The following is a 15,775-nucleotide window of genomic DNA, read 5'->3' as shown; positions in this document are numbered from 1 at the left end:
CACTCCCAGGATGGGATACACAGCCAGCGGGACACCCCACACCAGAGAACTGTTCACACTTGCTGTGTTAGAAACAAGGAACACAGGGACCTCCCTAGCACTGTGCAAGGGCCAAGTGCTATTCCCATTCATGCACATGGACAGAGACACCGAATCCCCAGGGAACAGCAAACCATAATCAGTCCTCTAGACAGGCTACCCAGTCGCAGTCTTACTCACAGGGTCCCCACCATTCAAAACATGCCAGTATTCAAGTGACCAATTTTCCACACAAGTAAAAATCCATCAGCCAGGGAAACAGCAGCAGGATTCACTGAGCACTTTGTGGAAATCTGAACAAAACTGAATGCACTAGTTGGAGACAGATCAGATCCAAAAGCCTTCTCCTATAAACAACAATAGTATGCACTTAACCAATTCTTCCGTGTTGTGGTGGTTTGCCAAGGAGAAGGGTCAGCATGAAACCATCAGGCAATGGGAACAACAACCATAAGGCTGAGTAGCAGGTACACAGACTGATAAATGCCATCAGGAGACAAGCCTGCCATTTGGGAGAGACAGGAAAGAGCAAAATATAGAACAGAGGTTTCAGGAGAGACAATCCTGACCTACTATGCCATAGAAAAAGGGAAGAAAAAAGCACAAGATTAGAAACACCGGGGATCTCTTTCAGTCTGCCAGCTCCAATAGAAGAACCCCAAATTCATGACTAAGATTCAAGAGAGGATCACCATCAGCAAAGAAGATGCAGCTCCTCTAACCAAACAGAGAACTTGTGCAAAGAGAATGTTTTATATATTTGCATTACTGGACTTCACCTCTTAACATACAGTCATTGCCTGAAATGCCTATGAGGGGCAGGGAATGAGCTGTGCAGGGGAAGACAGTATGGAAACTGGAGACTTTTTCTCTTCTTCTGTAACATCAGGCTTCTAGCATTTCAATATCTTCAAAAAGTCAGCATGGGATCTACAGCATTCCCATGTAACAAAACTATAGTTAGACAAAAGGGAAGTCTTCCTAGCCATTTGCCTAAAGCTTGCACTCCTCTGTTCCAAACAGATGATCCATGACCCAGACTGGACCTGCCAGATTCCTAACAAGATTCAGAGGCCACTCCAGCAAAGCACGTATAAAAGGTGAGTTAGATCTGAGCAACAGGATGGCTCTAAAAGACAGAGTTCACATAAATTTGAGTAAAAAGTATAAACAGGAAAATAAAAATAATTTAAAATAAATAAATAAATTAAAACAAAAACAAAACAAAAACAAAACAAAAATAAAACAAAAATAAAACAAAAATAAAACAAAAATAAAACAAAAATAAAACAAAAATAAAACAAAAATAGCATAAAATCTTCAATTGTCTTCTTGATCCTAGAAACCCTGCTTGTGTAGATGGAACCAAGTCAGTCAGCAGGGCAGCAGGGAATGAAGGGGTGGGCATTGTTCAGACAGAACAATGAACATGTGGTGGGGGTATTCTCCCTGAGCTTTACTTAAGCCATTGCGAGACTCTTACCCACAACCTCGTAAGCTGCTTTTCTTTCTCTCTTCTTTGGAGCTGTGAGAGGTTACAAAAGCCACCGAACCTGCCCCGCTGTGATCTGATCTAATCTGGCCAGAACTGCTTGGCTTCAATGGAAAGAAGAGTTGAAGAAAACCTGAAGAACGCAAGGCTCTGGGGAACAGGACACAGAAGGGGATCTTTGTGGGGCTGTTGGATCTAGCTCTTGGGAAGTGTAGTACCTTTTGATTTTCTGGCATCCTTTAAAATTACATGCCCTTCCAAAACGCTCCAGATGATCACTCAAGAGAACCGATCTCGGCTGAAAATCTTTTCCTACTTCCATCTCATTAATTACCAAGACTGAACAAATTGAGTACCAAGCTGTACTTGACACTCTCAGGCTCACAGGTGCAGGTAGGACTTAGACCCTGCTCCAAGAGAAGTACGAGCTGTGCTATGATGACAAAGCTGCCTCCATTCCCTGGGAAAAGCCTCAAACCAGCCCTCTGCAAGTAACCCTTGATTCCAAGGCTGCAGTTTTATTGAAACAAGTGTGTGATGGAAGGCGGCTGGAGCCGGGGTTCCCTGCAGGCCATGCTGCTGCCAGCAGGGCACCGTGAAGGAACACAAACAGAATGGTGCTCACACAAAGGCTCCGAGGCCTCTCCAGCAGCACGCACCTCCTGCAGGGAGCACTAGAGTTCCCTGTGCCTCTTCTCAGTCTTTATTTAAGCTCACCTGGTGCAACCAGAGTAGGAACATCACCAGAAGGAAAGGAAGGGACAGGGCTCCAAGGAAGGCTGGCATGATGTTCAAACCAGCAAGCTACAGCCCTAGCACTAGTTTCCAGGTTAAGCACAGCTTCTGCTGTTCTGGTACAACCAGCACAGGTAGGAGAGGGAAAAACACTCCTGTGTTACCTAGGCAACATGAGCAGGCCTCTCCAACACATTTTAGGTTACCTTTTCATTTTAAATGTCCAGAAAAATCCAGGAAGGCTCACAAGCACATTTGGGACTCACATCAGACAAGTGAGCAAAGGCTGATTTTCAGTCTCCATGCTGAATTGTTATATCCAGTGCTATTAATACCTTAAAAAAGAGCTGTTGGGCAGAGGAAGATGGGAGCAGACAGTCAAATAAGCTTGACTTGAATCGTGACTGAAATGAGAGCAGTTGTTCCCATGCAAGGCTGCAAGGTGCCATGTGAGGGCCACCTTTCTAACTGGCATGGGCCCCAACAAAACGAGTTTCACTGCCAGGTCAGAGAACTGATGAGTTTCCAGTCAGTTGGATTTGATGATCTTAGAGCTCTGTTCCAACTTATATGATTCTGTGATTCTAAACTGACTGGAGCTGGGAAAAAACGAGTCACTGTCAGAATGGTATGGAAACACGTTCCTTTCACCTCGTGCTCACGACATGTTGGCACAAAACTTATCATCATTGAAAAGAAACTATCACCTTTCCTTCACCATGGGCCAACCATGCCAGCTATTGACTCAGCTGCTCTTATATTTTCCTCCACTTCTCTTGCCTGCATAGCCAGCTTATCACTGCCTTATGTAAAGTCAGTTTACCACCCTCTGAACTCAGACTGCAGCTTTTCTCATTGAGCATGAAGTAGGCGGGCATTAAAAACCTCTTCATCCCACCCAGCAACCTCAGAGCTAATGCTGATTCCTGACAGCAGAGGAAAGACAGTGGCAGCGACCCAAACGATACTCCATGCAATGATCTGCTAGACCTGCCAAGAGTAAGCACTCTCCTGTAAAGTGCCATGGGGAATCAAAGCTGGAAAGGAAAGAATTTGAAGACCTGAAATCTTTCACCATCGTGTTTCAAAGCTGGGAAGATCTAAATCACCTGTCTTGTTTCTACTTAGCTGTGTGGAGCTAAGTGGGGTTTCCAAACTCCACCTGTCATTCCCAAGTTCATAAAATCACGGAATGGTTTGGCTCAGAAGGGACCTTACAGCTCATCCAGTTCCAGCCCCTGCCATGTGCAGGGACACCTTCCACTAGCCCAGGCTGCTCCAGGCCCCATTCAACCTGGCCTTGGACACTTCCAGGGATCCAGGGACAGCCAGGGCTTCTCTGGGCAACCTGTGCCAGGATCTCACCATCCTCACAGAGAAGCTGTGCCAGCTGCTGTATGGAAAGAGAGCACAAAGGCACTGCCTGAGTCCTCTGAGTTTGGCTTTTGCAGGAGTGAAGCCCAGTTCAGTTTTACTGAAGCAAAACACAGCCTGGTTTGCCTCTACACATAAATTGAAGTTACCAAAGAATATTAATGAGCACATTCTGTGATCAGATTTTACCCAATTAATTTTTAATCACATTTATTTCAGAAGCAATTAAAGACTTTGATATTAAACAGGTCACGGATCAAAAACAGACAGCAGGGATGAGAGGAGAAAAATAAATCTAAATATATGGGCAAATACAGCTCGTTTCTCCCACTGCCGGCCTGCTGTTAATACAGGTAAAGATGTTCACAGTTATCTCTGCCCTTTTAACCTCTCTCCTCATTGATCCAACCATCAAGGACTAATCTTGGGCTTATGGCATCACACAGCTTTCTACCAGCAAAGTGCAATGACACAACCGGGTCGAGAATAGAAAGCAAGGAGGAGGAAAGTGCTAAAATGGAACAAGTAGTTATGGAACATTGTTACAAAATCCCTGGGTTAGCCTCGCTGCAGAGTTAGCAGCACAACAGTAAATGCCATAATGATAACAGGACCCAGGAAAAGTTTCCCTTAACAGCACATTCTCCTGAATTCACTCCCACAGCAGTGCTGAGAGGTGCTATCAAAACCTTTACATTGACCATCATTTGGAAGGCAGGACAGGTGTGGTGCTCCCCATTTCCTAACACATGGAGCCAGCGTGCTCCTCAGGCTTTGCAGTGGAGTTGTCACACTTGAAATCCAGCATCCTCCACCCCACCACAGAGTCAGGATGGCAGCAAGTCCGCGGGAAGTTACACTTAGAGAGCCAAGAATACCTTATCTTGCAGGATAAGGTGGAGCTTTAGTTTTCCCCTTTTGCAAAATCGGTTATTAAGTAATCTGTTTATGTCACACATACCAGCACTCCTCACAGGGGCCTTACAGCAGCACAGCGTTACCTTCAAGGAAAGGAACATGCAGTGCTCTAACCGAATGAGAAGGCTCCTCTGGCACGGCTCAGGGCAGTGCCTCTTCCTGATTTCCCCCAGGAAAGCCAACTTGTACTTGCTTTCCTTCATGCTCTGCCCTAGACCCGAACAGATCCCTTGTCTCACCAGATCACACTTCTGGGCACTTCCAGCCAAGCAACGCCTCCTAACATGTACCGAATCCACCACCTAGCCCTCTCGTGAATCCAGGCAGCAGGGAGGAGCTGGAGTGGAGTAATTTTCAAATGTCAACAGCTGATATCACAGTGACACATTCCAGTGTAGGACCAGGGTGAGGTGCCACCTGAGAGACGGACTAAACAATCCCTTGGAGCAGGCCCAAGGGGCATATTCTATCAGGTATGTACGGTTTCTGTTAATGCTACATTTACTCAGCGAGGGCACAAAGGACATTTGCCCCACCCTGAAAATGTCTCAACACCTTCCTGATCAGAAATGCCCATTTTTACCCCTCCTTAAAAAGCCAAGTCCTTCCCTCTCCCCCACACCCCTACATAACCAAACTAGTGGGTGATGTGGTTGTGCAGATTTACTATCTCCATCCCACAGACATAACCTGTGGGCATCACTGACAAAGCTGAACATTCCTTTCTTCTCCCAATGAACACTCCCAAAGAGACATCTTCAAAATTCTGTCTTTGTCTCTTTGAACCCAAAGCAACTTACAAAGCAGCAAAAGCAGCCTGCTTCCGAGGCATATTATAATGATCTGCTGGAGAGTTTTTACATTCTCTCCTGCTAACTCCTGCTGCCAGGGAATCCCTAAGTTCTACCGCCCTATCTCTTCTGATAAAGGTTACAACTCCCCTCCACCTCATAGAAAGAAAAGAAACTATCTCCTCTCCACTCACTTTTAGTGAAATTAGGTCTCTTGCCAGATGCTCGCCTCCTTTAAAACACCCCACTGTAAGTGCAGGAATCTAACAGAGACTTGAAGCATCTGCACCAAGTGCCAGCCAGAGGTCTGCAACCTGACATTTTAGCCCTTCTGCTGGATCTTAAACTGACAGAAGGCAGGGTTAGATTAGATACTGGGAGGAAATTCTTCCCTGTGAGGGTGGGGAGGCCCTGGCACAGGGTACCCTGAGAAGCTGTGGCTGCCCCATTCCTGGAACTGTTGGACAGATCTTGGAGCAACCTGGTCTAGTGGAAGGTGTCCCTGCCCATGGCAGTGAGCTGGAATTGGATAGGTCTGAAGATCAGTTCCAACCACAACCACTCTGTGAGCGTACAGTTCATCCCACACACACAGACCATGACTGCACCCGGGGCGCACATTGGATACACACAAGTGTTACATGCACAGATCTCTGTGGAGAGACAGATATAGCTGAGGACACATAGAGAACCGGAAAACTATTGAGGCTGGAAACATGGAGACAAATAAGATCTCTTCAAAATGCCAAAGTCTTTCATGTTTACTGGCACTGTGGCAGTGCCCCAGATTTGCCAGGCACGCTGAGAATTCCAGACTGTCCCACTGCACAGAGTGGAGCGGCTGAGAAGCGGCTCCCTGACCGACCCATCCATGCACCATACGTGCCCTGTGACCCTGACAGATGCCACAGCCTTGGATCCTTGGGTGATTTAGCTGGGCTGCTCCCAGGAGCCTGGCAGGAATCACAGCGCAGCCTTTAGCATCATTGAGGGAATTAGCTGGCTACACAGCTCCGGGGCTCTCTGGAGGCTCAGCCGAGCAACTCCAGCTCCAGAGGCCTGTCATGTACAATTAGAAGCACTTGTTTCACCTCCTCTCCTCATTCCCCCAGCAAGTTGAGCTGCAACTGGTCTGTTAGCCCAACTAAACCAAATGAGGATATCTACATCAGAACCAAGAATATAAACACACCACAGCCACAAATATTACTTCAAGCAGTAACCACATCCCCTACAGACAGACAGAAGGATCCTTCTGCACTCATCACCAACAACCACTTGTATTATATTCCTGGAGCATCACACCTGGCAGTTGGACATCAAAAGAGCATGTGGCAACACTTAATAGAGTAAAACATAAAAAATATCCTCTTTCTCTCCCTCCTAAAATGTTTCTGTGGTGCCCAAGTGTCAATTATTCCACAAGCAAAAGGCTAATACAAACCTGACCCTGCAGACAGCAAATAGCCTCATTAAACCCAACATGATGATTTATAATGGCTGAGCGCAGATTACTTCATCCCAGAGAGGAAGAAAACATAGGCTTTTTCATGGAAAGGACTGGCTTGGTTTGCTGGAAGTGCTCTAACTCCTCTTTTTAGAGACTATTTTCTCTCCCACTGCTGGATCCTTTCCTGCCCATTACTGGTGACAATTACATGGCTGAAACCCTACACCTTTCAAAACATTTTCAATTGAAAAGCCACAGGCATTTGTTTGCAAATAAAGAAGTTAGAATAAAATTATATCCTGAAGTCAGGAGGGGAAGGATAGTGCTGCAAGGTGAAATCCTCTCCCTTCTAGGTAGTCCTACCCTATCCTGCTTTCCCCTCCTTCTCCCCCACTAGTTTATCAAGCCCACGTACAACCAAACCTCAGAAAATGAGAAAAAGAATTTGCTGCCATTAACTCACTCCTATCCACCTAATCATGTTCCAGGGAGGAACTTGGAAGTAGAATCCTTTAAATTTCTTTTATCTTTGGGATTTCACAACATTTTTAGTTAGAGAGAAAACAAAAACATTTCCAAGGGAGTATACTCTTTTCCTATAAAGTGAGGAAATTGTTTTCTCTGTTAAAACGTTTTCCTTTAAGGGAAAACCCTTTTCTTTATGCCTCCCGTGCACAAAGGACAACCCAGTCAAATGTTCACTTCCCACCTTAAGTCCACCCCAACACTTGGTACAAATTTTGGGTTTTCCACTTGGCTTCTCCACCTGCCTCTGTATTTCCACGCTCATGATTGCAGCAGTGATAGGCAAGCATTGCAAAACTCTATTCGCAGAGGAAAGCAAAGCAAATGGCTCTGGTGTTTCACAGCCATTATGCAAGACACAGCAAACAGGACTTTGGGGGAAGTGCCAGCAGCATGCAACGTTCGCTCCTGAACTGAAATAGATGATTTCTCTTAAAAAGTCACTCCTACCCTGACCAAGCCCACCCATGTTTCAGTCAATTTTAGGATGAAGTACTGGCAAAACCAAAGGCATCCTGTTCCTCTGCCCTCCAACTGTGCCCATCCTATATATAAAAATCGAATCAAAAGCACACTTTCTCCCCAGCAGTCCAAGTCTCTTACCTTCCACTTCTTCTTCATCACATACATGTTTAAGGAAGGAAGCCCCTCTATCCAGTACTGCCTCGTCCTCCATCCTATAGTAATAGAAAAGAAAAAAGGAATGCTCAGACTTCTCCTGGAGCGAGCTGTTTGAACCAGCCCAAGTCCTGGGCAGGTTAACTTGCAAGCTGTTGTTCATGTTCCTGTGGGCACTCCTGTCCTCCTTCCAGTGCCTGCTGTTCCTTCATAGAGCTCCTTTCACATGGCATTTGCTTTAAGCTGGCCTCACGTAGCTCCAGTTCTGACCTTGAGAGGACATCGGTGGTGACAGGTGTGAAAAGGTAATCCCAGCTACAAGTCTTTGGGGGCTTTCCTGTTTCTTGTGTCTGGCTTTTTCCCCCCTTCTCTATTTTCCAAGAAGTACAGCCACACAGGCAGGCTTGGGGCTGTCTATGCAACAGCCAAGAGTTTGCGGGATCCCAGTTTGCCTTTGATGCTGCCCTAGCAGGCGGCGGCGGCCGAGCCACGCAGGGAGGCGAGCGGGCACACCCCACATGGACACAGGCGCGTTCCACGCACAGCCCGGGCTCTGGCCAGCCCCTAATACCAGCACAGCACACTTGTCTGCTGGGAGCCCGGCTTTGTGTCACATGTTGGCCTTACAGAAATCTGACATATGAGGATTATCCCGAGACCAAGCTACAGTAAGTCAGATCATCACAGCAGTCATTTATGTGTGTCACCCTTTCATTCATCCATTTGGGAAAGGGTTTTAGTGGTTGCTGTCCTTCCCCTCCCCTTTCCTCTCCACCTCTGATCTGCCTCTGTGGACAGCAGAGACTCCTAATTCTGTGCTTCTGCCATCGCCGTGCCTTCGCAGAGCTGCCCAGAACTCCTGCTGTTGTGTTTCCCTCACAAAAACAGATCCTGCCTGCGTTCCGAGGGTACATCTGCAAATCCACTCTTGACAAGCAAATACAAAAATAATAAAATAATAATAATAAACAAAATTGGAACTGTGTTAAATAATCTCCTTAGAGGCTAAGCACACATTTGCTGCTCACTACTGGGCAGTCGCCACGAGAGCTTTCTATCCTAATACAACTGGGACCAAGCTGGTAGCCTGTTTTCATAACAAAAATCAGGCATAAAGCAACAACTTTTCCTTATATTCCCTCCAGGAGAATAGGGACAAATTCGGTTCAGAGTGAGATAAGGCCTTCAAAACTTCTTCCCATCCATACTGCTTCCATTCAAGATCCTGTGACAGCAGTACCAGCAAACACTTACAGATTATTTTAAGGGAATATTCAAATTCAGGAGGGTATAAATACTGAACAGATGAATACCAAGAATTCAAGAACACCTTAGGGTGTCTACCTTGCATGACAATGCTTAGCTACCTATCTAGAAAATAAAAAATAAGACTCAGTCACAAAAGGAAGTACCAGAGTCCCATTTCATGAAAGCAGTACCTCAGCAGCCATTCTCCCATCTCTGCCAAGTTCTTCTCCACCTTTACTAACCCACTGCTGGCCTCATCCTTAGCTCTTAGTCCACAGCTTAACTCCCAAAACAAGTCTCAAACACGGCACAGATAAAAACAATGAAGAAAAATAGGCCATATTCAGACACAATACAAAGCATATATATGTTTTTCATTTGTATTATTGGATGGCAGTAAAAAATAAAGCACTGTACCCAGAAACGTATGTGAGCATTGACTCCTAAGCTTAGGTCTAGTCCAAAGCCAGCTCTTCCACCACACAGGCTCTCTGTGCCTGAATTCCAGGAGCCAGAGGATTTGAAGCAGAAATTCCCTGAGCTAGGAAAGGTGCCATTCCCCAAGCAGCTGCTGCTGGGTACAGAGGAGTGGGATGTGCTCCTTGCCAGCACAGCACACCAAGCCAGTACTCAGGCACACATCAGCCTCCCCTGAAAGCTCCAGCTCTTCATTAAATTATTTAAGACTATTTACGCATTTTTTCTAAGGCAACAGAAGGGAACATATTCCATGGATACCCTTGCCTGTTTGCAATGGTTGTGAGGCACAATCTTATATTTTTTTATTATTTTCTTCCTTTAAAGTAGCACAGTAGCTCCTTGCTATAAACTCAACTGGAAACATCTGGAACAGATGGGACTGGATTTCCAGACCAAACACAAACCACAGAAGCTTTATTCCTCTGTAAAGTCTGTATTTATCCTGGCATTCAGCTCCATTCCCTGAGCACCCACACGTGTGCAGGTGTGTAACCCTCACTAAACACCATGTCCCAAGGCCAGCTCCTCCAGCCTAGGCAGCATCAACCCAGGCATGGAGCAACTGAGAAGTAACAGTGTGGGAGAGCAGAGAAAGGGAAAGGAAGGGAGCAATTTCCACTGCCTGCAAGGGATACAGTGCTGAGAATTCACCAGCTGCCATCTCCCTGGGAGAATTCACCAGTCTGCTCATCCTCCCCACGACAGCAGAGCATCCTCCCAAGCATCACCCTGTCAGTGCTGAGCATCCACAGCAGTGGGAATGGCCCCCACACTCCCAGGAACGGGTTTATCACATTTAACAGCCATGCTTTTTTAGCTGCAGAGGATTGGAAAACTGATCAGCAAGGCTGATGCTTTCCCTGAAACGTGTATCCGAAGTAGCTGGGGGGTTTAAAGGGCCAGGAATAGAGCCTGGGTCGCCTTGGCACAGCGCCCTGGCTCTAATCCGCAGGAGTTTAGTGATTAGACTCCAAGCACCACCTCCCTTGACTTGGTCTTTTCTGCCCTTCTCAGATTACCACAGGATTTCTGTGGGCCAAAATCTAGCAAGAAAACATCCTTTACCAATTTGCACAGGGAAACTATTTCAGCCCCCTGGAATTATTCAAATACCATAAAATGGGAGTTGCAGAAATAATAAAAAAAAAGAAATTAAAAAAAAAAAAGTCACACGAAACAAGAAAATCTTCCCTTAAGTCTTCAGGGGAAAACCGGCAGTCTCCTGTTGGTGAAGCACTGCAGCAAGACCACTATCCCATGGAAGACACACATGGACTGGAGAGAAAAAAGGGTGGAAATAATTTTAGGACCTCTGAAAAGAGATGTGCCTTCGGTTAAGCTTGGTTTACCAGCTCCTTGTTGGAAGGTAAAAGGGTTTTCAAGCACTTCTTGTCTAGATCCACATCCTCGTGACTGCTGCTGCAACATTTTGGAAACAAACCTAAAAAAAAAATAATTAGAAAAATATTGGGCTTCTATTTTCAGGGTCTGACAGAATATGCTACAGTGAAAAAACACAAACTGCTTGAGTAACTGGCCTCTCTGGGCCAATGATTAGATCAGTGCCAAACATTTTTAGAAATGATGTTATGTGTCAATAGGATTTGAACAAGAGTCACGCATGGCCAGCAGCAACTCTGCTCTGCCTGCAAAGCACCGGCAGATACAGCTCACAGGAATATTCTGCCCAGCTACTCAGAAAGAACAAGACCAATTTAGTACTAGCAGGGATCCCGGACTTCCTAATGGCTGTGCTCGTCTGCCAGTATCTGTTCTGCTCATCAGAAGATGAATTCTCCCTGCAGGTCTCTGGTTGCAGCACCAAACACTTGCACTGCATCTTCCAGGCAGTGCAAAGCAGCGAGTAACCTCAGAACTACCGCTCCAGTGCTACTCCAGGCGGAGGTCGGCTGCCAGCTCCCCCAGGAGATGGAGTGCTGCCACCGCCCGGCTGCTCAGCTCCAGAGCTGTGAAACTTGGAAGGCTGAGGGCAGCAGAGAGGGAAAGTGGTGTTTGGCATAAATAAAGAAGGACTGATGTGGCAACATGCGATGTTGCACCGAGTTACAACTCGCCGGAGTGAATAAACGCTTAACAGAGCTGGGGAGCCAGAGGGAGAGTTACTGCTCACTGATAAGCTTTTACAATTCTGTTCATTTCCAACAGCTTTTGCAATCAGGAAGAAACTCCAGCAAACTCTGAACTGCACAAGGAAAAAGAAACGGAGCCAGTTCCGTAATTGAAGCAGTGTAACACAGAGCCGTGAGAAAGTCACATTAAAGAGCAACCCAGTGAGCTGGGGCGTGGACTGGGTCAAGGGCTGAGGGAGGACTCCAGGTCACAGAACAGCAGCGCCGGCAGCAGGGCCCCTGACAGATTGGTCAGAGCTGCCAGCCCACAGGGGGCCTTGCCCAGCCACACCACACGGCACCTGCTGCGCCACAGCTCTGCCAGGCAGGTGTGGGGAGGCTGTCCACTCTCCCAGGAAAGGCAAGGGAAATAAGATCTTCCTGAGCGTGCAGAGTCAACCACCCTGTCTGCTTCACAGAGCACAGCACCAGTGACCTGTCAAGACTGTTTTCCTCAGAAAACTACTGTGATCAAAGTGGAGTGGGAAGGCATGGATGGAGATGCTATAGGAGAAAAGACAAACCCAAGAGAACGGTGCACGAGGCATCATGGGCTGAGCTGTTTGGCAGGTCCCAAATCGCACAAGGTTTACCCCTGAATCTATTACATGCTTCCTCCCCCTCACCACATACCTCCCAAACACAAAAGGGGAGACTTCTGGTAGGAAACATCCACAACCCCACACTGCTGCTCACACGTGTAACCAACACTACTTGTAACAACTAGCATCATCCAGTCTTCAACTACAGATGAATCAACGCAGATGGATCAGCCGGACTTGAAGATTCCCACAGATGGGATCTGGACCTGAGCAGAGAGAAGAGCCACCAAAGGCTTCCCTGCCAGTGACACCCAGTGCCCTCACCAAGCCAAGTGTATGTGGGTACAGGTATGCGCATCCCAAAAGGAATGAGTCAGCAATCTGAACGGGTTGCCTCTGTCAGCAGGCTGCTGGGGAGACAGAGATAACATTATTTCTTCTCTCTGCAACATGTGAAGCATTCAGACACTGCAATTGTAGTGGCCAAGTAAACAGGAAACCAGGAAGGAGACTTGGTGCCAGCTGATGCTCTCACAGCCCATAACAAATGCATGAATAGACAGACCTAATGTGACCAATTCCTTCTTAGGGCCCTGATGTGTTCTGGTTTTCTCACATACTTGCATATGGGCTCTATCACACAGAAAAAAAGAGCTTCTGACTATACTCAGCACAGCCTTGTTGATGCACTTTTGGAACATGCTGCCAAATTTATCCTGGATGCATTTTCCCCTGTCAGCTCTAAAGCAGCATTTATTTACAAGCTTTCTCAGCAAAAGACTGTACTCACTCGAGGCAAAGCAGGACAGAACCCTCTGCTTTGCACACAAAGAACTTGCACTGTAATATTTATAAACCAAATAAATTACCAATTAAGTCATCTCATTAGGTGAAATGTTTCCCTCTGCGAAGGTCTTCTCAGAGATTGAAATTAAGTCCCATGACAGGATTTAAATAGCAGTCTCAGTTCTTGACTAAATCTTGCTTTCAAAAACTCTTACGGACTGGAACGTCAAGAACTCTAAATGTTTATCTCAACTCAGAGGTGAAGTCCATGAGAGCACCTTCCTGAAACCAAGATAAGAAGCATTTGGATTCATGATGGCAAAATAAGTTCCATCATTGGGATTTCAATTTTGATCTCTGACAACTTCAGAGGAACTGCTGAAATTGGATATGTTCCAAAAATGAAGTAAGTACTAGGAAAAGCAATTAGGAGTGCATGAAGTTACAGCTGTCTTCTGCACAAACAATAAAGTAACACTATCAAAACACAGGAAAATATAAGGGGAACAGTGGCACTGGATGTGGGGCAGGTGTAACAGTTGAAGCCTTTGCTTCATTGTGATTGACCATAAAATGACATGACTAGAAAAACTGATAAAGTCAGCTGCCTCTTCAGTTTAATTTCCTTCTCCTCAAGGAAATCATGGAGCTGAAACTGGGAACTCAGCAAGGAGAAGACTGCCTTGCACTCCCAGCTTCATTTGAGAACTGCAGAATTTCAGTGCAAGCCTCTCTCCAGGACAGGGTGAACCTCTGCTGCTGCGCACCTGCCTCCTGACACATCCCACATCCGCTGTATTTAATGTAGCTACAGCCAGGAAAAGGTAGAGACACTCTGTAAGGAATTCAAGCTTGCATTTCAGCAGGAGCTTCGTGGGATGGAATCAAATGACATGAACCCACAGAAAATAGTGATTGTGGACTGCAAATATTATGAATGTATCTGTTTGAGGACAACAAAAACCAGACATTTTTGTAGTTTTGTTTTCTGCAATGGGTGAAATAGAAATCACAAAAAAAGCCTTCTCTAGAGGCAGAGTGGCATCAGGTTTCAAACCCATATGCAGTAGTTGATTTTTCCTAAACATTACTATTTCAAGCCAGCCTGTGGCAACTGATCTATTTTTGGCTATTTATTACCGTGACAATGTCATGTCCTGCAATATTTTTGTAATAGTTTTGTGCCTGAGAGGCAACTTCTTACTTGACTGTGTGTCTATTTGAAACCAATGCTGGTTTATACAGTAGCTGCTCCTTGTTCTAGCCTCTTCTAAGAGCTCTTTTTGAGGAATCTGTGAGTAAGTATCCTGTGTCACAGAAGCAGGCACCATGGGCTAGGAAGCACCTGCAACATTTCAAGTGTGTATTTTACATCAGCTCAGCACACAACTTTCAAGGTACAGGAGATCTGGATACACCTATAGAGAAACCTGGACAAAGAAACAGCAACTGCAGGAAACTTTTCCAACGTCTGCTGCATACTGCCCACCTGGAACCTCCAAAAGCAAGGCATGGGAAGCCTGATCCTGAGGCAAATTCCCAACTATAAATGAGGACGTTCCAGTGGGCAGCTTGGTCCTGTGCCTAAAAGCAAAGAGTTATCTGGAATAGGTGGTGCTGGGTTTAAATCCATTTCCCACTGAGCAACAGGAACAGGCAGTGTGTACAATGAGGGGTGGGGCAGCACACCACTGGCACCACTCACCCGGGGCTGATTTTCTCCAGGGAAAACAACCCACCAGGCTCAATCCTGGCTTCCCAGCAAGTGGCGAGCTCCTGCACTTGTCCTCTCCCGTGACTGCTTTGGGAAAAAAAGTTCTCCATAGCATTCACACCACACAAAACGTGTGAGACCAGCTCATAGCTTAATTTCACCTCTGTAATTACAGTTTGAAGTTTTCCCTTCCCTCAGGTTTCAGACTGTCAAATGCATAACTCCTAGAGCTGCATATTGTCCCACCAACACCTTCCCAACCACATCCAAGACACTGAAGCCCCTCTAAAAGCATCACAAAGCTCGGGACCACTGATGGTAACATGGGTACAGAGCGTGTGGTGGCTTCTGCTGCGAGGAGGACAAGCAAGACCTGATACAGCACAATCCAGATCTGAGCTCTGGATGGCAGAGGCAGAAAGCCTGGTTGTATAAAACATTTCGGACATATCTGAAGCAGCCAAGGGAGCTAATGCACTCTCAGCACTTCCCAGAGTGCAGGCACAGCATTCCTGATACTGTTCTTGGCATTCTGAAGTGATACGTGGATTCACAATATGCTGCTTTCTAAAACATAATCCAGCATAAAGGATATTTTTAACATGGATCATTTTGGGAATCTGCTGAACCACTTGCATGGCATTACACAAGCAGAAACTTCTCAAAGAGCACATACCCCCAAATTATGCAAACTTTACCTGGTTACTAGATGACAGTCTCTCTAAAACTGCAATTCTTCCACGTTGGAGCAGTTGCTCCAAAATAAGAAGGGATGTGATACCACTTGAGTTCACCTCCAAAGGAGTGTGGGGAGAGCATACAGCTGTAAAACTAAAATACAAGGGCAAAGCCATCCAAACCAAATGCCAGCGCACACACAAGACTCAGGCAGAAAAAAGAACTCCAAAAATACTAGACAAGCAAAAAAATCCAG

General features: G+C 46.1%; 1 protein-coding gene across 3 annotated transcripts in view; it reads right to left on the bottom strand.

Moving 5' to 3' along the window:
• Positions 1-15,775, bottom strand: part of SLC4A4 (solute carrier family 4 member 4) — a 116,821-nt gene that overhangs the window by 89,969 nt on the left and 11,077 nt on the right. For 2 of the 3 annotated variants that reach the window (XM_063415257.1, XM_063415258.1), the window contains exon 2: positions 7,928-8,001. The exons of the other annotated variant lie outside the window; for it this stretch is intronic. In XM_063415257.1, the coding sequence (XP_063271327.1) occupies positions 7,928-8,000 (73 nt within the window). In that variant the 5' untranslated portion in view covers position 8,001. The remainder of the gene's footprint in view (positions 1-7,927; positions 8,002-15,775) is intronic. 3 annotated transcript variants of the gene reach the window in all.

The sequence above is a fragment of the Prinia subflava genome, chromosome 18, assembly GCF_021018805.1.
Source record: "Prinia subflava isolate CZ2003 ecotype Zambia chromosome 18, Cam_Psub_1.2, whole genome shotgun sequence".
Classification (NCBI taxonomy): Eukaryota; Metazoa; Chordata; class Aves; order Passeriformes; family Cisticolidae; genus Prinia; species Prinia subflava.
Note: the sequence above shows the minus strand (reverse complement) of the source record. Positions and strands in the feature narration are given on the sequence as shown.